This window comes from Furipterus horrens, unplaced genomic scaffold (genome assembly GCF_987537825.1).
Source record: "Furipterus horrens unplaced genomic scaffold, mFurHor1.1.pri manual_scaffold_11, whole genome shotgun sequence".
NCBI classification, from domain to species: Eukaryota; Metazoa; Chordata; class Mammalia; order Chiroptera; family Furipteridae; genus Furipterus; species Furipterus horrens.
Window position 1 is genome coordinate 69758373 of NW_028327181.1, and position 25141 is coordinate 69783513.

A 25141-nucleotide genomic window follows, 5' to 3' on the forward strand; every position below is an offset into this window, starting at 1 on the left:
CCCACCCCCAAAAGTTTTAGTGTTCACATTCTCTGTAGCTTGAGGGGGCTTAGCTGGGCCTGAGTGGGGAGAGGTCTTCGCTAAACCCACTCTCTGCAGGTGGGAGGCCTTTGGGGCCCGTGACTTCTTCCCACAAAGCCCCTCCCTTCCCCTCCCCTCCCCACCCTGCCCCACAGATACACAACCATGTGTGAATGAGGCTGCCATCCTTTCAGGCTCCATTTCAGGGAAAATCTGGGATTAGTTACGGAAATCCCAGACCAACTCTGGAGGTGGCTAGGGGCGGGAGGTAGGCGGGAGAGAAAGCCAAGATGCATTGCTGTTTGTCGAGCTGAGAAGGAATACCTAGATCTCAGGCTGCCAGCTGTCCCAGCTCCCGGTAGCCTCTGCTGCCCCTGCAGGCCAACCCAGGACGGCAGCCTCATGCCCCTGGGGCATCACCTCCCCAGCTCCCTGGGCTCCTGGGCCACCCTATCCATCGGCCCCCAGCCCCGATGGGCAGTTACTGGTGATCTGGCTGCTGGCTCACAGGTCTCTCTGCCCCTAGCCACTCAGAGGAAGCTGTTTGAACTGGCCAGGGCCTTCTCGGAGAAGACCAAGATGAGGAAGTCAAAGAGGAAACACTTGTTGAAGCATCAGTCGTATCCTTTCTGGCCCGGCACTGGGTGGGGACGGTGCATTCTAAGGGCATCAAGACCCTGGGTTGGGGGCCCCAAGGCTGCACACTGCCGCAGCAGCAGGGCCAGGCTCTGTGGCCCTCCCCTCTCCGTGAGCCCCGCTGCCAGCCTGCTGCCCTGTCTATGCCAATCTCTACCACCATGACCAGGCCTGGGGAGAGGGCCAGCGTCTCCCAAATCCCTTCTTCCTCCTGGAGGCTCAGGAATTGTCCCGAGCTTTTGTACTTTTTGTCTGGAGTAAACTACATCTTGGGAGAAAACTTGGTTCTTCCACTGAAATCAGCAAACCTTCCCCTGATGTCTCCAGTTGAACTGATGCTCAGGTCCTTCTGCCTCATTTCAAGCATTTTCACCCAGGCACCTATCCATGCTTGTCAGACAAGGCCCAGGATATTAGAAGCGGAACAGCCAAAGGGGAACAGGGACAAAGTCGCTTCTCTGTTCCCAGGATGGGAGCTGAGAGTCAGGGCCTGGCTGCTCCGCTGACGCCAAGACAAGGAGCCTGGGGGAGATACTGGGGAGTGTTGGGGGGATAAGGCCAGTGTGGTGGAAGCCTCCTGAGCTTGGAGCGGGTGGTGGAGGGCTAAGGGCGGGGAGTAGGAGTACCATGGCAGTGCCCACCCATCCTGGGACAGTTTTCCTGAATGGCGGGGCAGGCTGGGGGCTGCTGCGTCAACAGCCAATCTCCTGGACGACGTGGAGGGCCACCCCTACGGTAAGGCACAGAGGGTGAGGAAGCTTGATTTTTAAGTTGCCTGTGATCAGCGGACCCAACCTGGGGGACACATCAAGGAGTGGTGGGCAGGTGACCCAAAGAAATGGGTCCTCCCACTTGGACCGTATTGCCTCTTCCTTCCTTCCACTCCTGAAAGGGAGCCCCAGCCACACCTCCACTTAGAGCTCTACCTGCAGCACAAAGTGCCAGGTGCTGTTGCTAAGGAATATTCTCTGGGGTGTGAGGAGCAGACAGGCTTCAACTTGAGAATCAGGCTCTGGGCAGGTTCAGTCTCTGGGCCCAGAGGCCTGTCAGCAGTCACCCAGTCACCCCCCGCCCCCAAAGGCCACATGGACAGAAGATGCTGCCTCAGACCCTACCAGGCCCACCGCCAAGCCCTGATCCCTGTGCCTCAGAGACAAGGACCATCGGTGGTCAGGAGACATCCAGAAACGAGGTCGTGAAGGGCCTTGGAGGCCATCTGGATAGTCCAACTTCCCTGTCCCACCTGATAGACGAGGAAATGGAGGGAAGGTCTTGTCCAAGGTCTTGGAGCTCAGTGATGGAGCCAGGGTAGCAGACGGGTGTCCTAATCCCCATTGTGCCCTGCTGCCTTCCCACCAGACCCACACACTTCCCCCAGGACTCAGCATGTGCCCTGGAAAACAAGAGGAGCTCTCCTGCTCAGCCTGGGACCTGCCTGAGCAAGGACCTGCGGGGCGGAGGGTAAGGCGGCTTCCCTCTGCTTTTCAGATGAAGACTTCCGGGGAAGGCGACAGGAGGGGCCCAAGGTCGAGGAAGCTCTAAGGGAAGGACAGTAGGAGGTAAGGCCCAGGGGGTGGGTGCCCAAGGCCAGGGCTGCCACACCCCACATCTCAAGTGTCTTCCCAGGAGTCCAAAAGCATCAGGCTCAGGAAAGGAGATAGTGCAGACCTCGCGCTTCTTCCCTCATCTGTGGCGGCAGGATGTGGCTTCTGCATGGAAACTAGTCTTTTGCATTTCTTTTACTTGCTTATGTATCCACTTGATGAAATATAATCATACCTCCGATGCCAGATGCTGGGAACAGGAAAAAAATAGTCAGCTTTGATTTTGAAGTTTACAGCCTCATTGAGGAACGAGTCCGGGACACACAGCACACTGAGAGGACAATGTCAGAAAAACAGGGGTCGCCTCACCCTGGCTGTGTGCACACCGAACTCTCCCATTGGCGGCTTGGGGTGGGTGCTGTAGCATTTGACCCAGCCAGATGAGGAAACAGACCCTCACAGGGCAGCTCTGCTTTTCCTCCTCTCTTCTGTGCATCCCTTGGGGAGAAAACAGAGTGTCAGTACCTCCTCCAGGACTCGGTAGCCTCTGTCACTCTTCCAGCCCCCCCTCACGCCCCCCCCCCCCGAAACTGCCTGCCTGTCCTTCCCCCAGCTGTTGTCCTGGTCCCAGGGGCCAGCATCTACAAGGCTTTCTTGAGCTGATGGTGTGGCAGGTATGGCCCTGTTTCAGACTGTGCAGAAGCACTTCCTGCCCTCAGGATAGTGGTCATGGAGGTGAGGTAAACCAGCGTGCAGAGGACGCAGCCAGGAACAATTACCAGCGCCCTCTCCCTGCAGCCTGGGCGGCTGCCTTCACATCACCTCTGGTTGACTCCCCATCCCGTCCTGCACCAGGCACTTCCAGACCCGCTTGTTCTCCCAGGCTTTTCTCACCCACAGGGCTGTACCCGTACTTCTCACTTCTCCAGAAGGCACACATAAAGCCACAGGGAAGGCCCCCCACTCCCGCTCAGTCTTGCTGCTCTCTCCCATGGGTTCCCAGGAAAAACGTGTCTAGTCCAAAGCCACCCCTGCATCAGGACCTTGCCCATTGCTTCTTTCTCTCCTGAGTCTTCCAGCTTTTCCTTTTCCTCAAGTCCACATCCTCGTGTTCCCCATCTTAAAAATCACCCACCTTGCAAAAAAAAAACTGGCATCGCCCTTCACCCATCGCAAGCTGGCGGCCTAGCAGCCCCTCCCACCACCCCCAGTGCACAGCTGCCAGCATCAGGCCCTTTTCCTGTGCCGTGCCCTCTGGTGCTCTCTTCAGCATGCTGTGCCCATTGTCTTTTTTGAAACTGCCCTCCCTTTGCTCCCGTGGCCCCAGAATCCTGGGCCTTCTTCCTCTCAACTCTGTTCTTGGGATCCATTTTGGTCTCCCATTCTCCTCCTATTCCCTCAATCCCAGGTCTCCTGGTAGCTCTGTCCTTGAAATCCCACTCCCATGGCAGGGCCAGGTCACCGCCCTCTTTTACAGCATCAGCAATGCTCTGCATCTGGCTTCAAAATCGGAATCTCCATCTCAGTCTGTCTCCCCCATCTGCTTTGTAACCCCAGCTGTGCCCACGATGGTCTTTCTAGCTCTAGATGTCAACTCACGGAAGGCCAGTCTCTCCCCTTGACTTCCCCATTTTGTTTCTCTTCCTTCCTTTTTTTTTTTCCTATCATCTGGTTAACAGCCACTGGTCTCTTCACTGCCCCTACTCTGTTCATCCCATCACTAGAACACTTGAGTTCCACTTATCCTTGTCCTCTGAGTGGGTCTTCTGAGTACTAAAGGCTTATGGACTCCTCAGGCTGGCACATGGGGCTCACCAAATTCTGACCCCAATTTACTTTGCTGCTGCTACAGGTGCCCTTATGACAGACTGGGCTGGGCACTTCCCCATCTCTCAGCCCTTCCCATACAGTGGCTTCCACCAGAATTCCAGTCCCCTGCTCCATCTCTAGCTGCCAGAGTCCCTGATGTTCTGCAAGCTGGACTGTTTCTAGGAACTTGGAGTGTGTGTATGTGTCTGTCTGCATGACCCCAGGAAGAGTTCCCAGGATGACATCGAGTCCCCAAAGGAAGGAGAGGGTAGCTTCTGCCCAAAACCATCTCTCCAGGAGCGAGTGATGAAGGACCACTGGGCTTCATTGAAAAATACTCTCACATCCCTTTCCCTTACTAGATGAGAGCAGTTCCTCGTTGCTGGAGATGACCTGCCCTGGTGGAGGCCGCAAGAGCAATACCGGCCCCGCTGAAGAGCCTTGCTGCCGATGGACAGATGGTGCTTGACTACGAGGCCCACCCACTCTCTGGCCCCAGTCCAGCCCAGACACTGCCACTTTCCATGGGACTTAGAACTTCGGAGTTGCATGCTGTGATTGGAGAAAGGATGTGAGGGGGGAGGGGGTGTGACAGCCAACCAGGGCTCCTTTGTAAACCAGGCTGTTCTATGGGCCATGAGTGAAAATGCAGGATCCAACCCTCTTCTTAAAAAAACAAACAAGCAAACAAAAAATCCAGAAACAGGCAAAGGTTGGAGACTCCTTGGCCTGAAGCGGGAGTCCCTGCCTCTTACCCTTCCCAACCTTCTGGGCCACAGACAATGCCTGATTCCCTATCCCATCCCCAACTCCCTTCTGGGCACTTTGAACCCTTGAATCCCACTGCCTCCTGCATCTCAGCCTTTTCCCGGGGCTGCTGACCCTGGGCACAGCCCCTGCTCAGAGCTCCAGGGGGAGAGCCCTGGGCGGTCACTGGCCCCCTCTGAGGAGTGATGGGCCATCAAAGAGAGGTATCTGCTGACTGCCCTGCCTGGGCCCCTCTGGCCCCCTCTGTTAGGGGCTGGCACGCCCCCACCAGGGATGGGGCGGGTGGCCACCCTGCAGCTGGAGGACTCTGGTTAGGCAGGAGTAGTATGGAGCAAGGTGAAGAGGTTGCCAGTCTGGGCGGGAGCGTCTGGGACAGAAGGGCTTGCTGGGTGCCCCTTGCCAAGAGCGAGGTGGATGATCCGAGCAGGAAAACTCCAGTTCTACGAACCCTTCCCGGCACCAACCACTGCCAATGGGAGGGAGACTGCCCGGTCTCCCTGACCCCACCGTTGGGATGGGAATGCGCCGACCTCTCGGGAGATCCGGGAATCCTGGGCAGCCCGAGGTTTCGGCCACCCCCACCCCCACCCACACCCACCGAGTTTGGAAGCAGCCCAACCGCGCAGGGCTAGCAGTGGGAGCCAAGTCTTTGCGGGGCCTGGGTGGCCTCAAGTCACCCCGAGAAGATGAGGGCGTGGCGGGCGCTCGGGACCGCAGGCGGAGGCGACACCCAGAACGCGCCTCATTCCGCTCGCGCTGCTCTGTGCGGGAGGGGCTGGAGGCGTCGCAGCCGCCAAGCTTGACCAAGTTTGGAAGCACTCGGTGCCGGCCCTGCCCAGCAGCGGTCGCCCGCCCTCCGCTGCGTCCCGGGACTGGGATGTGGCCCTCAGCCCGAGCCACAGCTGGGTCTGACCCCTAGGGGCTGGGGAGGGGCCTCTGGCTCTGGCTTGGGCCCCTCTCCGCGCCAGGACTTGGCGCACCGCGGGAAAGCCCCAGCCCCACGTGTGTGTGTGTGCTCGCGTGTGTGTTGCTGTTAGTTTGGGTGGTTTTTTTTTTTTTCCTTCCCTTTTTTCCCCTTCTATGTTTGGATTTTCTCTTGGGGCTGTTTCATAGGAATTCCTGTAATAAAGACTTGGTGTTCTCTTGGTGCTCTGATGTGGCCGGCGCGTGGGCTGAACCTCCCCCCGCCCCCCGCAGGGTTTGACCCCTGGGGCCCCGCGTCGCATCCCCCCCCCCCCTTTAAGCAGCAGCATCTGTAAGGCCCAAAGGGCTCAGACCTCTGCAATGCACATAAGAGGTGACACCTGCTGCCACCTTGCCAATGTGCTGGCTTTGCTCTCTGAGGTCGCCTTCCTGTTTACCCTGGGAAAGCAAATCATTTGCTGATAGGAAATCCAGTTTCTGGCAAAAGCTCCAGCTTGTCACCTTCCTAGATAAACAGAAAGCTCTGGAAAAAAAGGCAGACTGGAGGCTGGAAGTGTGTTCGATCCTAGACTTCAAAGGACCCGCAGACATCTTCCAGTTCAAATATCGCTAGTTTCCCCCTACTCTCCAGCCCAGCTGGACTGCCTCCCACGCCAGGAAACTCGCTGCCAAAAGAGGAAGCTGGTGCCCTTTCCAGACAGGGCAGTTCTCAAGATTAAAAAGTTCTTCCTATGTTGAGCCCAAAGACCTCCTTGTGACTTCTACCTACACATCTTGTTTCTGGGCCCCAGGTCACCCAGGCCAAAGCCACCACTCTTCCCCCTGATGCCATGCTTGCACTCAGTGGCTGGACTCCTTGAGGATAAACCAGGCAGGCTCCTGCTGTCCCTACAAAGAGGGTCTCTCCACAACCCCGTTAGACGGAGGTGGGCATGTAAATAGGCATACCTGGGACAGCTGGTGATGTTCCAGCCATGCTGTTTGGACCTGGGCAACCCAAGATTACCCTCTAACCCTAGCTCTGTGCATTCTCTACTGACAGCCACGGACCAGTGTAATCCCAGGAACAAAGCACCAGCACCTCCGCCCTTATTAGAAATGATACTTCTCAGCCCCTCCCCAGTCCTACTGAAGCAGCAACTCTGGGAGTGCAGCCCAGCAACCAGTGATTCTGATGCTCACTCAAGTTTGGGGGTCACGCTGCCAGGCCAGTACCTGATTAGCTTTAAAAAAATTATCCTGATGCTCAGTACCCCAGACAAATCAATATCCAGGGGGTGGTTTCTTTTAAAACACCTCTGGTAATTCAAGTTTGTAACCTAATTTGAGAACCAGCACTAAGCAATCTGTTAGGTGTTTCATGTTAGCCCAATTAATCTTGCCCAATAAACGGCCCCTTTACAGATGAGATAATGATAGTTCAGAAAGGTTAAATAACTTATCCAACATCACAGAGTTAGCAAGGTGTGAGGCCAGAAAACAGCCCAGGGCCACCCGAGTCCTGAACCCGTATTTCTTCTATCTGCGGCTGCTCAAAGTGTGCTCTGTGAGCCAGCAGCACTGACATCACCTGGGAGCCTGTCGGAAGTGCGTGTAATCGGGCCCCCCTCCAGGTCTCCTGAACCTGAACCTGAACCTGGGGTATATTTTAACAAGCCCTCCAGAGGGTTCTGATACAAGCTCACGTGTGAGAACCATAGTTCTACAGCCTTGCTGCTCCAAGTTTGGTCTGTGGACCGGCAGTATCAGTATCATCTGTGAGCTTGTTAGAAACACAGATTTTCAGACTTGACCTCAGTCCTACTGAAACAAAATGTGCATTTTAACAAAACTTCCATCAGTGACTTGTATGCACATTAACACTTGAGAAACTATTCTCGAACACTGGTTTTCTGATGCTTGGATCCCATCCCCAGAGGTTCTGGCTTAATTGGTTTGGGATGTAGCCTGGGAATCAAATTGTAAAAGCTCCTCGGGTGACTTGTATATGTGACAAAGTTTGAGAACCACTCACCGTTTTGCCTGTTAGTATAGATGAGATGGACAGTGATTGGAACCAGAGAGGAGGGTGTGGGGAGAGAAGGCAAAGAAAGCTTACCACATCCAACAGGAGCGCAGAAGAGGGCAGATGAGCAGTGTGTACAGATCCCAGGAAGGAGGCGGGCGGGCTGGGCCATATGACCATTCCAGCCATCTGCCCTCACATACCAGGCTCATCTGCAAATCCCAGGCTCTCAGTATGCACAAGGTGATACAGATTCATCTCCTGCAAAAACGCTGAGTTCCCCTCCCCTCCCGTATGCTTCGCTGTCCCCAGGGCTCAGCCCCAACCTGAGAGGAAGTCATGGAGTCTGGAGAAGGCTGTGCCCAGAAGAACTGGTCTGTTTGTTACCAGCCTGGGGTTTTAAACCTCCCTCTGTTCTTTGAGGCACCTGGTAGGGGGCTGAGGTTGGAGGAAAGACAGGAGAAAATCTTGGTTGGCAGAAGGCAGAAGGCAGGCAAGGTATGGGATAATGAAGATGATAGATGATTATGAGTGCTTGCTGTATGCTAGTCACTTTTCTGGAGTGCTTTAAGTACTTTATTTTACCTAATCCCCACAACTATCACATAAAGTCAGTATTATTGCTCCCATTTCACAGAACAGGAAACTGAGCCACAGAAATGTTACAGTCCTTACTCAACATCACCCTTGGCAAGTGGTATAATACCTGGATTCGAACCCTGGCAGCTGAACTCCAGAACTGGTGCCTAAACACTAAACTATATACTGGGGTGGGGAAGCAGGTAGTAAGACCTAGAATGCCTGCATTGATGCAATTTGTGGAGCACAGAAAGGCCCGCCTGTTTGAAAACATCTCTATAGTGGTACATATCCAACAGTGTGCCTGGAGCTCATCTATTAGCATTCTTTATCTGGTTTAAAAAACAGTCTTTTAGCATTTCCATTAAATGGCAAATATGCTACTGAGAGAGAAGCACATGAACTCCTTTTGCCCATTACCACAGCATAGATTAATCTGTTGGATTAGCTGGCTGGGTCAGCTTGAGGAAGGTTTGGAAATTTCTGGATGAGCCCTGCAGGGGACAGGGGTTGAAGGGGACTGTGCAAATCTACTGCCACCTGGTGGTTATCTCTCAGAAGTGGCAGTCACTGGCCACTGAGAGGCCAAACACCGTTGTCCCAGAAGGAAGACCCACATACCTGTTTGGCCTGAGGCCAAACAAAGGGACTTGACTCTGTTCACATGCCTTAGGTTTTGTAAAATTTGCAGAACAAATATATTTTTGTACTTTTTTTTTTCTTCTTAAAAGAGCCACTCAGATTATACAAGCTTCAGACCCTACACGAGCAGCACTTCCCCTGCTTGTCATTTCTAGAGAGTAGAGAGTCACAATTTCTTATCAGGTCAAAAGGATTATTCCAGGGACTCTGATGCAAGGAGCTGTGAAGCCCATACAAACTCAGCACAAGCCTGCCTTGCTATTTAAAGTGTGGTCTGTGGGTATAGTCACCACTGATATCAACCTGGAAGCCTGTCAGCAATGCAGAGTTTCAGGTCTTACTCCAGACCTCCCACGTCAGAATCTGCATTTCCCAAGAATCCCAGTAGGTTCCGGTGCCCATTACAGATTGAGTTGCTTTGCCTTCCAGAAGAAAAGAAGGGCCCACGCCAACCCAGAAATGTCGCCTTCAAGGGTCTCATCCCTGCTGGGAAAACTTCAACAGAGTGATTCCAATCATAAAAGGCCAGAGTGTTGCTCCAAGCTCAGCCAGCTCCTGTTTCCTTGGCTACAAAAGGAGCCACAATGATACAGCCCTCCTCAGGCAGGTGTGGACTCTGATTCTCCTTGGGGGCAGGGTTGCTGTTTGCTAAAGAAATGAATGGGTAGCCATGTGACAATGCCTTGCAAATTGCTAGGTGTGATTTAATTGTAGGTGTGGTTCAGAAATAGTGTGATTTATTGCTCTTAGGCATGGAATGGTCAGAAATGTTATTATCACTCCTATTTATGGAGCAGTTACTACACAGCAGGCAGTGTTCTAAGCACTCGGCAGGTACACACCCCACTGACTCCTCACAGTAAGGCTATGGTGGGTGCTAGGATTATGCCCATTTTACAGATGACAAAACTGAGGCCTAGAGGTTTGTAAAAGGGATCTACCCATCAGTGAGGCAGAGAGGACAGCCAGAACTGGAAATGACCAGATCCATGGTGGGGTGGAGGGCTGTTTTCATTCAGCCACAGCTTCCTCCCTAGGAGTGTATCTGGGGAAGGCAGGCGGCAAGAGAGAGCTGGGACAGCTGCTCCCTCATTTGTCCTGACTTGGCTTTATTCATCCGTGCTGTTCACTAGAAAACTCTTACTAATGGCCAGCTCTGGACCAAGCATCAGGCTATGCGTGAGAGGCAGAGGTAAGAGCCCTGGTTCCTGCTCTCAGAGAGGCCCATTCAGACAGACTCAGACAAGTACACAGAGTTACAGCACCGAGTTGTGAGAGCAATAAGCTGAGGGAGGAAGGGAGGGAGCAGGTCCTGGGGACACATTCACCCAGCCTGAGTGTGCGCAGGGCAACAGCCTGGAGGTGAGACACGGCACCCCCTCCCTGAACACCTCTCTCCTTGGTCTTCATCCTCCTGCTTCTTTACTGTGTGCGAATATATACTATTGCTTTTCTCTTCTTTTAAAGCAACAGCTGATGTCCCCTGATCCTGGCTTTGTGCCAAAGGAGAGTAACAGCAATATTAATGACTTTATCAATATGCTGGGAGTTCCACTTACCAAAGCTGTTTTGCTGTTGGGGGTGTCCTTCCACTTTTTGTCTGATAAACTCCTGGGACTATTTACGAAGATGTGGGCAGAGTGGAGGGAAGCCACAAGGCATGGCCTACACCCCAAGGCTAGTGACAGAGGGAAGGAACAGTGACTGGAACCTGGTGAGAGAGAGCTGTGTGAAGAGGCCTCGTGGTGGGAGCTGGGACTTTTATGTTCCTGGACTGTGCAGGGAGGGAGCCAGGGAAATGGAGTCTGACTTCACTCTCCTCTTTCCTTCCACTCCCCTGCCAATGCCTCCCATTGGCAGTACCAACTGCAACTCAACTGGAAGCAGAGGGCAAGGGGCTGGGGTGGGGAGTGGTCCATTCAAGTCAGCTTCCTGGGGCCCAGAACAGGGTGAGGAAGGGCACAGAGTGCATTTGGCTCTAGATGGGCCAACGAACGCTATTCAGTACAAGTACTTATCAATGTTATGGGCTGAATGGGGTCCCTCCAAAATTCGTATGTTGAAGTCCTATCCCCCTGTACCTCAGGATGTGACTGTATTTGGAGACAGAGTCTTTAGAGAGTCAGAAGAAACTGACCTGCCAACACCTTGATCTTGGCTTCTAGCCTCGAGAATCGTGAGAAAATACATTTCTGTTGTGTAAGCCACCCAGTCTGTAGTATTTTGTTACTGCAGCCCTAGCCAACTTTACAATCAACAAGCCGTCAGCGTATAAGTTATCAGTTATGAATTTGCTTCTCTGTCTCACCCATCGGACAGTCAGCTTCTCTAGGACTCATCACGGGGTCAGGTAGATGCTTAGATGTTTGTGAAATGAATGGATCCCTTAACAATAAAACAATAAGGCAATCTATAAAATATCATCAAAATGATGCAGTTCCAGGTGGCAATCCGTGGTTTACAGGATACAACAGCAGTAGTGATGCTATAACATCCGTAAGACTTGTTAATCATGAGGACTCACTATGTGCGCTGCAATCAGTGGTTTATAAGAACGATCACTTTTGCCCTTGCACAAGCCACATAGATATTTGGTACCACCATCCACATTTTAACGTATGGGGAAACAGGCTTGAAAAGTTATAGAAATTGCCCAAGGTGACACCATGAGTGGGCACATCTACAGTGTGATGCAGTGGGACCAAAATGGGGCTGAACATCATAGTGAAAGGAATATGACCTTTCAGAGAATTTATAAGCTCTCTTTCCTCATCTGTAAGATTGTTAGAACATTACCTGTGGCATCAGGTGGTTGAACAATTGAAAGAGATAATCCGGGATCCTGGTACAGTGCATGGCATGAGTGCATCAGCCCCTTGAAGCCTTGGAGGCTGTGCTGAGAAGAAAGCAAGCCCCTACTGTCTGCCCCAGCAGCCCAACAGCTTCCTCCTAAATTATGAATGAACACGCCCTGGGGCACACACTTCCTGTTGTAGGCTCAGAGGGTTCCCAATCCATCTTGCCCCCATATCTCCATGGTTCCCTTACTCTACCCGCCAACATTCTGCCTTTGGTCACAGAAAGATTAGATATGATGCTGGAGGGGAAACTTGAAAGGCTCAGAAGAGGAAGGGGCTTCTCCAAGATGGATCTAGAGAGAAACTTCATGCCTTGCAATTCTGCCCCTATTGAGCGTTTGAGTCTTTGGGTTCCCTCCCTGAACTTGGAATAAGCCCTTCTAATTCTTTAGCAGCTATAAAGGCAAGTGGCCTAGTGGGGCAGGCCTGAGTGGGAGAAGGGAAGTGTGTTTGTGGTCTGTGCTGACAACTATCTCTGAATTGGACAGAATCAGAAACTTGTTATGAGGCCTGGGAAGACTATACTTAGCTGGGAGTAGGTTGCTCACCCTCCCGCAAAGTCTTCTAGGCCTTTCTATGGCTGGGAGACAAGCCTCCATCCACTCTCAGCCCAGCAGCCAGAGCTGTGCTCTCTCTTCTCTGCTCCAAAGGGCCCTGAGGCAGCAGTGTCACCCACCTCTCAGTTTAGCCCTAGCCTCAAATCACCCCGTCCCCCGCCCTTGGGGCCACTTGTGCCTGACCTTCTCTGTTACCCAGTCTCCAGCTTGAGGCAGAGCTAAGGAGGTACTGTGGAGTTCTGGAAAGGGCCCAGGCTGGGCTGGAAGCCTGGCTGTCAGTTAACCTATCAGCCAAGTTACTTAACCCCCTGAGGCCTCACTTTCTAATCTATAAAGAAGATAATAATAGCCACCTTGTGGGTAGGTGTGTGGATTGTGAGATAACACAAACCAGCAGTAACTGCTCATTACACATTCCTTTCCTCCTCACCAGCCTCCCCTAGAGCAGGAGGACTCTGGGATAACGTGATGCTCCATCTTGCTGACAAAGACAATGGGCTCCTGAGAGACATTTTGTGTGTATGTGATTCAAAACATTTCACTGGATTAGAAACTTCAAATATAAATACAAACTCTTTACAGGTCAAACTCTGAGGGATAAAGAAAAAACATTCTCCCTTCCCCTTCTGCAATTTTACTAGAGATAAGTAATGTTCACAGCCTCGTGTGTCCTTCCACAAGTTCCTATCCTCATATAAACACAAACGCACATACTGTAAAGTGTTCTTTTTTTTCTTTTAACATATTAGGGTCCCACTAAAGGCGTTTCTCTGAAACTCCCTTTTCCATTCAGTTACGTCATGGGTATTCATCTAGGTAAATACATACAGAGCTAATTCGTTTATTTTAATGGCTTCATAGGATTTCATAGAATATATGAACCATAATTTTCCAGCCAGATTCTTTTTTTCTTGCCACCACAAACAATGCTGCAACGATGATCCCTGCACAATCCCATGAAATTGTGCTTTAATTTCTATGGAGGTACTTTACCCGAAGTATGATTATTGGGCCAAAAGGTAACCCTGAGAGGTTACTTTCCCCCGAATTTTGAGTTTCCTTCTCGGAATCTGTTTATTCCAGACACTCTTAACTTTCCAAGCTCCAAGGAGGAGCGAGGCAGCGACGCCACCCGGGGAGAAAACACTAGTTGCTGGCAGCATCCCCATTAGCACAGTGCAGGCGGCGCTCCAACGCCCAAGGGCTTAGTGGGAAGCACTGAACAGCTAGGACTCCAGCGTGACCCTGCGCAAGTGCCTGCCCCTCCCCGCGCCTTGCTGTCCTTCTGCGTAGCCTGTGACTCCAACCAAGGTGAAGCGCAGCTGGGGCCTAGTGCTGGAGACCTTCTGGTTGGCTCTCCCAGGATGTGGGCTGCGCCTTCCACCTCCCTCCGCGTCATCTTCCCACCTCGCGGCCCCACCTAACAGGAGTTAGCCCAGCGAGGCCGGAAAGGGTAAAGCAACCACTAGAATTAATCCCTCCCCGCGATCGGTCATTTATTACACGTGCCCGGCTGTGGCTCGCTCCCGCCCTTTCTGCTCGGCGATCGAGTGCTCCTGTCTGAACCTGGCAAGTTCACGAGCAGCGCGCTAGTTCGGCGCATCCTTTGCTTCTGCCTGGCTCCGGTCGGCCGCTGGGGCTGTAGTGTAAACCCGAGATCCTTCGCTCAGCCAGCACCCGACGCCGTCTTTGCCTGCCGCTGGCGCTTCCGGTTCCGGTCGCCACGAACCTACCTGGGGCAGAGGCCCGGCCATGGCGGGGAGCCGGCTGGAAACCGTGGGCAGCCTTTTCTCGCGGTGCGTGTTCGGAGCCGCGGTGGGTTGAGGGTGCCTCTCCCGGGCGGGGGCTCTCGGCTTGGGTGAGCAGGGCGAGGCGTTCTCCAGGGTGCGGTGTCCGAGCCAGGGAGGTCCATCGGTGCTCTCTCCTGCTTCTGAGTAGGTGTGCTTGGTGTCGCTCCTTGAATTTATCTTTCATATTCAAGATTGCACCTCTTCCTTCCCCGATTGGAGACCTAAAGAGAGGAAGAGAGGTAGAGGCTTGATGGGCTGGGCTGGACCTTTGCATTTGAAGTGACGGGAATGGGGCGAGGGGGTGGCACGCACAGACTAACGTAGAAGGATCGAACGCCCCGGGCTTTGTCAGGTTGGTTTAAAATATAGGAACGACTTACCCGTAGGCAGGGAACGCCCCTGCAATGCCCTCCTCCCAGTTCTGGGTTGCGGACTCAGTGATCCCGCTGATGTCCCAGACTGTGGTTAGACCGGTTCAGGGGCTTAGACAAGCTGCTGTGACCGACTGGCCTTTGTTCTTTCCTTCCTTAAGGACTCGGGACCTCATTCGGGCTGGGGTGTTGAAGGAGAAGCCCCTCTGGTTTGACATATACAAGGCCTTTCCGCCGCTGAGGGAGCCGGTCTTCCGAAGGCCCCGCTTGCGATACGGCAAAGCCAAAGCTCTCATCCAGGACATCTTCTACCCCGAGGATCAGATTCGAGCGTGAGTGCGATAGAGCGCAGCAGAACCGCAGAAGGGGGAGTGGGAGGGGCGTAGCTAGGAGGCTGGTCACTTAAATAGGAATTGAGTCAGGGCTTGCCCTATGGAGAAGGGCTTGTAAATTGAGCCAAGTTAGGGAATCAGTGCTCTCCCCCATGTGAGAGAAACAGAAGTTCTGAATAGTAAAACATGGAGCCCAGCAATTATAGCTACACCTCTGTTTTGTAGCAGGCATGATGCTAAGCACTTAAGCCACATTATATGATTTTGGCCTTACTCTGACCTTGCAAGGTTGGTATCCTTCTCTCCGTGTTAGTCATGTGGCCTCTGAGGCATAAGGAGGTCAACAGACGGGGAATTCACTGACAAAGCCCTTTCCCTCCAACGCTTATCAGTTAGTTTTAGTACCCGGAATTTGTATCGTTTCTTTTCTCTTAAATGTTAAGATCAGAGATTGTGCCTAATTGAACTTAACACATATCCCTTATCCTTACCCTTATTCCTGGATGTAAGAAAACAGAATTTGTAAAGTAATTATATCCTCTGTTGAGGTTCAGGCACCTTTCATTGGAGGATGCCCCCACCCGCCACCCCCCCCAGGGTATGTTTCTGCACTACTTGGAAATTTTCAGGGTAGGACACAAGATTTTTTAAACACTTTTCTGCTCAGGTCCATTGGATACATGTAGTCAGCATGCTTTCCACGTTCATTTTTACATTAAAATCATTTGTACTTCTGTGTGGATAGCAGTTGGAACTGGGTGATAGCTGATTGGACAATATTTTATAGCTCTCTGTTTTATTACTGTAAATGCCAAAATAATAACACCCTTTAAATAAATAGTTTTTTTGAACATTTATCTTTGTGGCTTTTTTTGGGGGGGTGTCTGTTTTAAAATTTTAAGAATTTATAACTACAAAATACATTCCAGATGTATCAAAACTAAATGTAAAGAAGTAAAATCATAAAAATACTAGAAGAAAACATGGGAGAACTTAAAAAATAGTCCGAATGATAGAGGCCTTTCTAAGAGTGACATAAAATCCAGAAATATAAAGGAAAATATTAACATTTTCTGCACACACGCAAAAATACTATAAGAAAAATCAAAACTCAGCCCACGTACGTGGGAAAAAATTTGCAGCATGTATGACAAAGGGCTAATTTCCTATTTTTACTGCTATCAAGTTTGTTAGTCAATAAGAACAAGACCACCGAATGGGAAAATTGGCAGATGGACAGGTCACAGAAAAGGAAATTCAGCTTGCTTTTAAGCATGATAAGATGCCCAATCTGTTTCATAAGAAAAGCCAAGACTACCATGAGTTGTAAATTTTGACCTATCAAATTGACGGAGACCATAAAGTTGGAAGATATAATTTGGTCAGGGTATGGGGAACTAGGCACATTGCTGGTGAGAGTATAAATTGGTGCAACTACTTTGGAAAGCATTTTGGCAATTGGGGAGGCCACATTACAAGTACACATACCTTTGACCCAGTAATACCATTTTTATGAATTTCTTCCACAGACTTATTTGCACAGTGCACTAAGAAATAGAGATAAAGGTAAATCATTATAGTACTGTTTAGAGTAGCAAAAGACTGGAAACAATATACATGCACCGATTTGAAATGCTCTCTTAAGAAATACCAGTAAAAAGAGGCAAGATGTAAAATAGATTTTACTGTCCTTGAGGTTAAACAATGTGGCTGGAGATGGAATAATAGATGCCTATATGCTTGTATGTTAGTAGAATATTCCTGGATGGATATACAGGAAACTGGTTAGTGTTACTTACTGTGAAGGGAACTGGGGAATTCGGGTGTAGAGGTGAGGGGGGGGGTGTTACTTTGCACTGGATGGATACCTTTGTGTAACATTTGGCAGATTTACCATGTGCATACATTACTTGTCTAAAGACAAAAACCAAAAACTGTTAGGCTCAGGCTACATAGGTCATGTAGCCTAAGCAGTTATTTCTTGGTCTGCTCTTGGCCATGATCTGTAACTGGAGATTTATTTTGTGTTGTTTGTATTTCCCAGGAAATTTTATTCAGCCTATGGATCTGGTCAAAAAGCTTTTGACCTGTTCAATCCAAATTTCAAGTCTACCTGTCAACGGTAAGCCATTTTATAAACTGTGGGTGACTTTATTTTTTTAAGAATTTAGTTATCAGTTTGAGGAGCTTTGTTGAATTGCACTAGAGGAAAACAGTGTTCCTGTGGGAAGATCTGTTAAGGGAATGCTTTACACTATGTAGCAGCATGTCTTGATAACTCAGTATACAAACCTAAGATGTGACTGTTGAAATTCCAGGTTTGTGGAGAAGTACATTGAGCTACAGAAACTTGGAGAAACAGACGAAGAGAAATTATTTGTGGAAACAGGGAAGGCTTTATTGGCAGAAGGTGTGATTTTAAGACGAGTAGGAGAGACAAGGGCTGTAAGTATTTTATTATCAAAATTGTTGTTAGGATTAGTTGTCTGTCTGTCAGAGGTTAAAGAAAGGCTTGGTTTTCTTCCCCCAACTTTGGCTCATGTTCCTATACTCCAGGTCAAATACTGTTAGATGGAATATACTGGAATTTTGTGGTTGTGACTGAGACTTGGAACAAGTGAGTTGCCATTAGGGTTTTTAAAATTGTGCCTCTGTGGAGATTTTTATCATTTGATTGGTTGTTATAATAGAATTTGACCTAAAATATTAATGTTAAATGTTTGACTCAGCGATAGAAGGAGCCTAAGTCATATAGATAGCTTCAGCCAACTACTTGAGTGAAAATATAACATCTGTGTGACATACTTATGTCTGGTCTTCTAAGCAACAGGTTGGTCACATTTCCTGGAAATCTGAACCCACGGGTGTCAAACCTCAAACTGAGTTGGAAAAAAATCAGCTCCTGAAAGAAGTTCCACAGGACCAGCAGTTGGAGGCAACTGAAGAGCAGCCGAAAGGTCTCTCACCTCCCTGAAGCATTTGTATACCATGTATACTGACGTCCGAACGGTATTCACTCGATGAATGTGGAACAGTTTTTAAGAGTTTCTGGATTTCTAAGGCGTTATGTTTGCCTTCTTTTAGTTCCTATTTCTAGGTTGTCATACAGCTCAGTATCATGGTTTGAAAGAAGCAGTTATGTGAACTTCTATGTTAGGACAGTATTAAAGAATTCCCAAGCTGCTTAGAAAGTGAATTTACTTTAAAATTATAAATAGCACATGGAATCTTCTATATGTATTGTTTAAATGGGACTCATTCTGAGTAGGTTTGCTTGCATTTTGGTGTTAACATGTGCTCTGGCTACATTTGATTCTCAGGTATGTTTCTCTTCTCTGGATCCGTCAGACTTTTACTTACACATATGTGGTCTTTGGTCATTTGTTTCTGTGTGCAGATAGTCTGTGTAGTACTATTTGCTATAGAAATATTGATCTTCAACTTGAGAGGCCAAACTGACTTGTGCTTTGTGGAAACAGAAAGTGAGGACCTCTCACTGAAAATAGCCAAAGGCCAAAACTGTGCTGGAGACAGTTACCATGGGCCTGCACGGAGAGGCTTGGTGAGTGAGTGAATGATCGCATCCAGCTCAAGACTGACTCCAGATGACATCTCTCGGAGCGCCAGAAGGGGGCAGCCAATTTAGATGATGTTCACCACCAGCATCCACCTGCCTCCCTGGTGTTGAGGTGTGCTCACAAGTCTAACCAACTGTCCTGCTTTTATTAAGTAAACAAAATGTCCCTCTGAGATGGTCACCATTGTATTTGTGATCAAGCCAGTGTGTTTCAGCTACTAGTAATAAACTGCTTGAGAAATTCCTTATTTGAAAACTCGTGTAGTTTTTCTACCCTGTGTTCTTTGTGTACAGGTGATTCAGTCTCCTGGTGGACTCCGATGGGGCGCACATCCCACAGCCTGTACCCATGCTCGCACATGGTCGCTCAAATAATGGAAGGTGGACAAGTACGTGAGGCAAAAGCAATTCTCACCTGTGCTGCTGCTTCACCCCTCCCTACCCCCCATCCCGCCATACGCACACCTTTATCACTCTGCGATTCCTCTTGTTTGGGGAATGCTTTGCTTTTAGATGGGGAAGTACATTTCGCCTGTTCAACAACATTAGGCAACCACAGGGTTCCCAATACTTGGCCAGGCCTTGGCGGAGGCAGGTGGAGGAGATGGTTGTATTCTCAGAAAAACAATACCAGTCAGTCACTCATTACTTTTCTAAACTTTATGTTTCTGGATGGTGAAGAGGTTTCTAAAAAGCTATTTTTTGCATAATTCTTTAAAAAGTTATACATGCACATGATTCAAAACTTAAAGATGAGAAGCCAGTCTCCCACCCCTGTCCCCCAGCCACCCATATTTTTTCTCCACTAAGGCCACTGCTATCACCTTTCCCTGTCCAGAAATATTTTGGGCATTTATATGGGGACACTGCATACTGTCCTGTACCTTGTTTTCCCTCTTAAGATGTCTCAGAGATCCTTAGTGTGGATGCGTAGTGATTTAGTCAGTGCCCAGTTGACAGGTGTGCTGTTCCTATATTTTCTTGTGCAGCACATAGGCTAGTATAGCTATTGGGTGCATTCTTAGCGCCGGTATTGCTGGGTCAAGGAATAGCTCATCTTCAGTTACTGTCCTCCGTGAAAACTTAGCTTACCCGCCCCCCAGCAGTGAGGAGAATGCCTGCTCCCCACACCCTCACCAGTACATTATCATGTCGTTAAACCAGACTGGGAACCCTGGCTGGTTTGGCTCAGTGGATTGAGCGTCGGCCTGCGAGCTAAGTGTCGCTGGTTCGATCTTCCAGTCAGGGCACATCAGAGAAGGAAAACTCTGATTCCAAAAAACCTCCGCTGCCTTGCGGCATACCTCTTCAGGGGAAAGGCTAAGGGAGTAAACCCCGACAGAAAATCCGGAGCCGGAGTCCCTAAGGCGGTTTGACGTTGTAGTCAACACCGGCAACTCCTGCGGCGCACCTGAAGCCAAGCTGTATTGACTCCGTCTTTCCCTTGGATCCTTCAGCTGCGAAGAGAGGGGGGGTCTGCTGCATGGGCAACAGCAGACCCTCCATATCACCCTGCCCAGGCTCTGTAGCTTCAGCTTCACTGGAGAGGACACTCCAGCGTCATCGCAAGATGTCGATTCAACACGGGAGGAGACAGATACCGTGTCACTCCTGAGTCGGACTGCACAGCCATTCTCGGCGTTGCAGATAGACTCTTAAGAAGCTACACCATCGTCTCTCGAGACGGATGGCTGCCGACGAAACCAGACTGGGACTCCGGCGAGGAAGGCCCAAGCCTGGAAGTGGGGGAGGCTTTCCCTTACAGCAAACCGTCCTTAGGGTGACCCTCTGTGATCGGAGCCTAGTGAACAGGGTGAAGCATACTTGGGGAATTCAGAACTCTTCCCACTGGTGGGGTGGCCCTTCACCCTGCTGTTCGGTGAGAATGAAAGTGGAACCTCATCCTTGCTGTTAAGGAGCTTTAAAATCTAATGGGAAAACTAGAGTGACTTTCAAAATAATAAGATGAACAGGAATCCTTGTAAATCATGATATAATCGTATGGCAGAGAGTTGGGGAGATAGCGTGGCTCCGGACTATTCAGGAGCATTACACGGAGAGCCCTGCAGGGTGTGCAGGACATGGGGCCTGGAAGTGCACGTGCTGCTGCTTCTGCCAGGGGCCCCAACCCTGCGCCTCCACTGTCTTTAGCAACCTTCCTATCACTGTCCTTTTCAAGGGGTACCTCTGCTCAGAATTTCTACCTAATGTTCACATCAATCTCAAGCCCCTTCTTCGAGCCTCTTCCAGACGGCACTCACGTCACTGCCCTTGGCACGTCGGCCTGCTCCTGCCTGGTTTACCCTGGGCTTCTGTTCCAGAGAGGTAGCTGTTCTCCCCACTTCAGAGTGTGAACAAGGGTAGAAATTCTTATCCGTACCCACCGAAGCGTTCAACGCCCTTTCGGGAGCAGACCCTCCACGTGGCTTGGCTGAGCCGACCGGCAGCTGTGCTGGTTACAGTGACGTTTGTGTGAGACGAGCCTGAAGGCCTGGGTTCTAGTTCTGGCTACTCCAGTTTTTACTGGTGTGACCTCATGCCTGTCACTGTCTCTCAGACTACAGAATAGGGGTAATGTTGGCCTCCTGGGCTTCCAGTTAGTATTGTGAGAATTAATTGATAGAATGAATGCAATGACTCTGAGGGAGCAGTGGAAAGTGGGTTTGAACAGGTACGATGGGGTTTGCTCATGGAGGCCTCAGTAACTACAGGAGTTCAGCTGGGTATAAGCAATTGGAAAGCTGTGTCGGGTCAAAGAAAGGTTTGCCCAGATGTGATATAAAGAATGTGGTTGGGGGCGTGGGCAGTGAGAGCAGGAATAGGAGATATGATGGAGAGACTGTTCTCTGAGTAGCCGTTCCAACTGGAGGCAGAGATTCCAAGGTTACAGGCCTGCGTGACCAGAACGATAGCATCACTAACAAGCAGGTGGGGAAGAGAGCTTCGGTTCTTTACCTCCTGAGTTAGATGGTGCAGTGTTCTTCGGGCAGACAGATAGGGGTTTGATGTCTGGGAGATGAGGAGGAAGCATTGGAGCCGGGAGAATAAATGAGCTGTCCGAGGGGAGTGTAGAGAGACACAGATGTTGGGGGCTGATCCTGGTGAATGCTCTCAGTTAAAGGACAGGAGGAAGAAGAAAGCCAACCAAGAAAACGAGTCCCGCCCTGGCCTGTGTGGCTCAGGTGGCTGGGCATGGTCCAGCAAAGCGAAAGGTCGTGGTTTGATTCCCGTGTCAGGAGACATGCCTACTTCACAGGTTCAGTCCCCTGCTATGGTGTGCGCAAGAGGCAGCTGATCGATGTCTCTCACATTGATATCTCCTTCTTACTTCCTTCCCTCTCTAAAAATAAATAAAATCTTAAAAAACAAAACAGGTCCCACATCTTCCATCATCTAAATAGCAAGGCCCGTTTAAGTGGTCTTAGCATTCTTTTTTTGCTTTGCTAATCCTTGATTTATGTGGCCTTAAAAAGCAAGCCCAATCCTTTTTGTAATTTTGTATAATACTTAGTGTCATATTCTCAGATACTGAAAATGTTATTACAGAAAAATCTGTGCCTCCAAGGGCTTTGTAATTTTGTTAAAACGATACCTTTCTCTAAATAAATGATAGCTCGCCACTTAAAAACGTTTCGTGGATTAAAAAACAAACGAACAAACAAAAGACCAAAGTCATTCCAGTGGGATGATAAGATTTTCTCCGTGAGGCTAGCCCTGGTGCCTGCCTGTGCTCTTGGGAATCCAGATGAGGCTCGCGAGAGTGTGGGGCCTCATCCGTCCTTCCTGGCTCTCAGCTGTGACTGAGCCTGACTCAGAATCCGGCTGGTAGTTTTCCTGACTAACAGGAGCGAGGGGTACGTGACATAACATGGCTCAGAGAGTGAAAGCAAGCTGGCTTCAGCGCCAGGACTGTAGAGCTAGGAACAAGAAAAGGTGAGTCGCGTAAGGGGGTGGGAGGTGAGGTCATCACTGTCCTGTGTTCATGGTCTCTGCTCCTGAGCTCTCTCCCAGCACAGCCGACAGGTGGAGGACTGACTGGCTAGTTAGTCATGTGTTTGAGCCTTCGAGGGTGCTCAGTGAGACACTTGAGCAGGTTCAGTGAGCAGCTTGGTCGAGGTCACCTTGGCTGGTGGAGGAAGGGCACCTGTTCTCCTGTGGAAAAGACAGGAAATGGCTTTCATGTCACTCCTAGGGTAGCGCTCACTGTGGCAGGCGGGTCTCTGATTGGATGAGCCCAGCACTGGAGATGCTGAGCCAGACAAGTGGTTATTGCTGCAGCTCGCAAATGAGGAGGTTGCTAAGGGGAAGGCAAAGGAGGCAGGAAGTTAAATGTTATGTCCCCTTCAAAACCGGGCCCCCTCCATCTGTGCAGATTAGACAGGGGACTTTGGTTGAATGCTAGCTGACAATGAAATTACATTTTGGGTCTGGTTTTCCCCTCGATGGATGCATTTCCTGGACTGGAACTTAAATGTCAGTCACCTGACCTTCTAGTGGCTCAGTTCTTTTAATTAAAAGATGGTTCTAAGCAACATCCAGTAGTGGTCGCTTTATTATTTATCAAGCATTTTCCTTCCAGCTGTTAGTGAAAGGTCAATGGCTTCAGCGGATGCTTTGTTTTTGGTGAGCCGCTCAGATGAAAAAGATATACAATCAATCCCTGCTCCCTCCTGTTTGCTGATGGGCAGGACACTGTTTAATAGTCATTGTGGCATTTAGGATCGCAGGCTTCTGAATCATGCAGAAAAGTGCATGTGCATCCCTTGCTACCGAACATTTCTCCAAAAGTAAACACCAGGTTGTGATTATGCTTAATAATGAGATATTGATTGTTTGAAAATGTCAGGGCCTGGCTGGACCCTTAGCCCCAGCACCACTAGATGGCGCTGCACTATCATGCTGTTCAACTACAATAATTTTATTTCTTTGCCTCGGGGTACCTTGCCTTTCAAGGTTGGTGAGTGTCCTTGTAAAATAACGTTCTGGCTGGGATTTAGAAAGCTGAGGTCCTGGAGTGTGTGGGATAGGGTAGAGGTGGGGGCGGTTAGGCTGCAGGACAAATGACAAAAGCCTGGGGGGTTGGGGGCAGGAACCAGACTGTTTGCACCACAATAGGAGCAGGAGCGGAAGGAGCTAACTGTGCTGAGCCCCAGGAGACTGCCCAGAGCAGTGTTTTCTTACCTGCTCCAGTCACTGACACAGCTGAGAATTTGCTGTGCGGGACCGAGGGAGAGAGCGGGCGGCGGGCAGGGAGGCAGTGGGGAGCAGTGGAAAGAGCCCAGGCTTTGGAGAGACAGACCTGGGTTTGAAACCCTGATTGATTGCTTTGTCTCGTGACATTAGGTGAGTGGGTGAATAACGTGAGCCTCAATTTCCTTATCTGTAAAACCGGAATACTCACATTTACCTCATCAAGTTGTTATATGGATTAAATGAGAACAAGAACAAAAACATGCCTGGCACGGAGTCAGTCTTCGCTCTCAGTGCTTGGAAGGCACTCAGACACTGTTGATTCCCAGGGGGTGTAGACGAACGTGCATTAAATTGAAATGAAGAAGAAACGAAAACCTGCTATTGTGTACCTTTTCACTAGTCCCTTGTTTAACCACTCATCTTCTCTCACGCCCCTCCCTCCAAGTCGTTGCCACTTACTGAAGTGACAAAAATAAATTTTGGACAGCTCTCAGAACAGTGAAAGCATAAGAAAAACCAGCACTCTGACATGCAAAAAGTAGGGGAAAAATTTAAACACAAGAAGCGTTTAAATAGCCCCTTAGGCCTTGACCAGGTAGCTCAATTGGTTAGAGTGTCGTCCTGTTAAGCCAAGGTTGCAGGTTTGATGCCCAGTCAGGGTCGATACAAGAAGCAACCAATGAATTCATAAACCAGTGGGACAACAAATTGATGTTTCTCTCTCCCTCGCAAATCAATCAATAAATTAAACAAACAAACAGAACTTTGTGAGCTCTCAAACCTTCCACAATTCCACAAAATAAAGGTGCAGGGAAGAAGAAAAAGTGCGGAGCTGCTGGTGCTGGGCTTTCCCCGAAGGAGAGCAGAACCAGGAGTTAGGGGATCAGCAGGGAAGTCCGCAAGGATGACGGCCTTGTCTCTGCCTGCTACGGAATTCCATAGGAAATGCTGGATTGTTCTTCAAACTGCTTCCTGGGGTGCTAGGTTTAAACCCTAAGCATGCTCAAAATATTATCTTTTGAATATTCAACACACAGAGAGGATGATCCTGAACTTTTATCACTAGCCTCCAGTGACTCCTGCCAAGTGAGGTGAAACGGCCCTTCTCTGTCTCAGCAGTGGCCCACGGCCTCCCCACCCTTCTGGAGCTCATCCCCTGCCCTGGCATAGATGTCACTTTGCTTTTTCATGGCTTCTAGCCGCCTCAGGCTATAATTCAAGGGACAATGGTTTTGTTACCACTGCTGCTGGGTTCTGACAGTGTGGGCAGGACCCCCGTTTTCAGACTGGGGGAAGGGAAGGCTGGGTGCCTGGTGTCTGGCTCACCTAAGTGAGTGTGCCTGAGCCCCTTCTCCTGCTTTCCCTGTCCAGCACGTCATACCCTGCCTCTTGTCAGAACAGGAAGCAGCCGGTTTAGTCCCAGAAAACTCCAGTTTAAATCCGAACACCGAGCTTGCCTTGGGCAACCATGCCGAATCCCTAACGTTTCCACCTTGGGATATGCGAGAAGAGAAAGGGGCCCTGGGAGACAGGCC

General features: G+C 50.0%; 2 protein-coding genes across 8 annotated transcripts in view; both read left to right on the forward strand.

The window, feature by feature from the left end:
- The window catches only part of CUEDC1 (CUE domain containing 1), an 81714-nt gene extending 75926 nt beyond the window's left edge, over positions 1–5788 (forward strand). For 4 of the 6 annotated variants that reach the window (XM_090291270.1, XM_090291266.1, XM_090291271.1 and 1 more), the window contains 4 exons: positions 548–641; positions 1334–1392; positions 2036–2118; positions 4373–5788. In XM_090291270.1, the coding sequence (XP_090147396.1) occupies positions 548–641; positions 1334–1392; positions 2036–2118; positions 4373–4402 (266 nt within the window). In that variant the 3' untranslated portion in view covers positions 4403–5788. Of the gene's footprint in view, positions 1–547; positions 642–1333; positions 1393–2016; positions 2119–2145; positions 2217–4372 lie in introns of all 6 variants that reach the window. The other 2 variants (XM_090291267.1, XM_090291268.1) reach the window with 2 other exon arrangements.
- A 7887-nt stretch (positions 5789–13675) lies between these two features.
- Positions 13676–18657, forward strand: MRPS23 (mitochondrial ribosomal protein S23). 2 transcript variants are annotated; one of them, XM_090292268.1, is made up of 5 exons: positions 13676–14139; positions 14666–14836; positions 16881–16958; positions 17155–17281; positions 17667–18657. In XM_090292268.1, the coding sequence occupies exons 1-5, from the start codon at positions 14096–14098 to the stop codon at positions 17808–17810; spliced, it is 564 nt and encodes a 187-aa protein (XP_090148394.1). In that variant the 5' UTR covers positions 13676–14095; the 3' UTR covers positions 17811–18657. The 2 variants fall into 2 exon arrangements, with proteins under 2 accessions (XP_090148394.1, XP_090148393.1); XM_090292267.1 differs by having other exon boundaries at positions 13683–14139; positions 17661–18657.
- The last annotated feature ends 6484 nt before the right edge of the window (positions 18658–25141 follow it).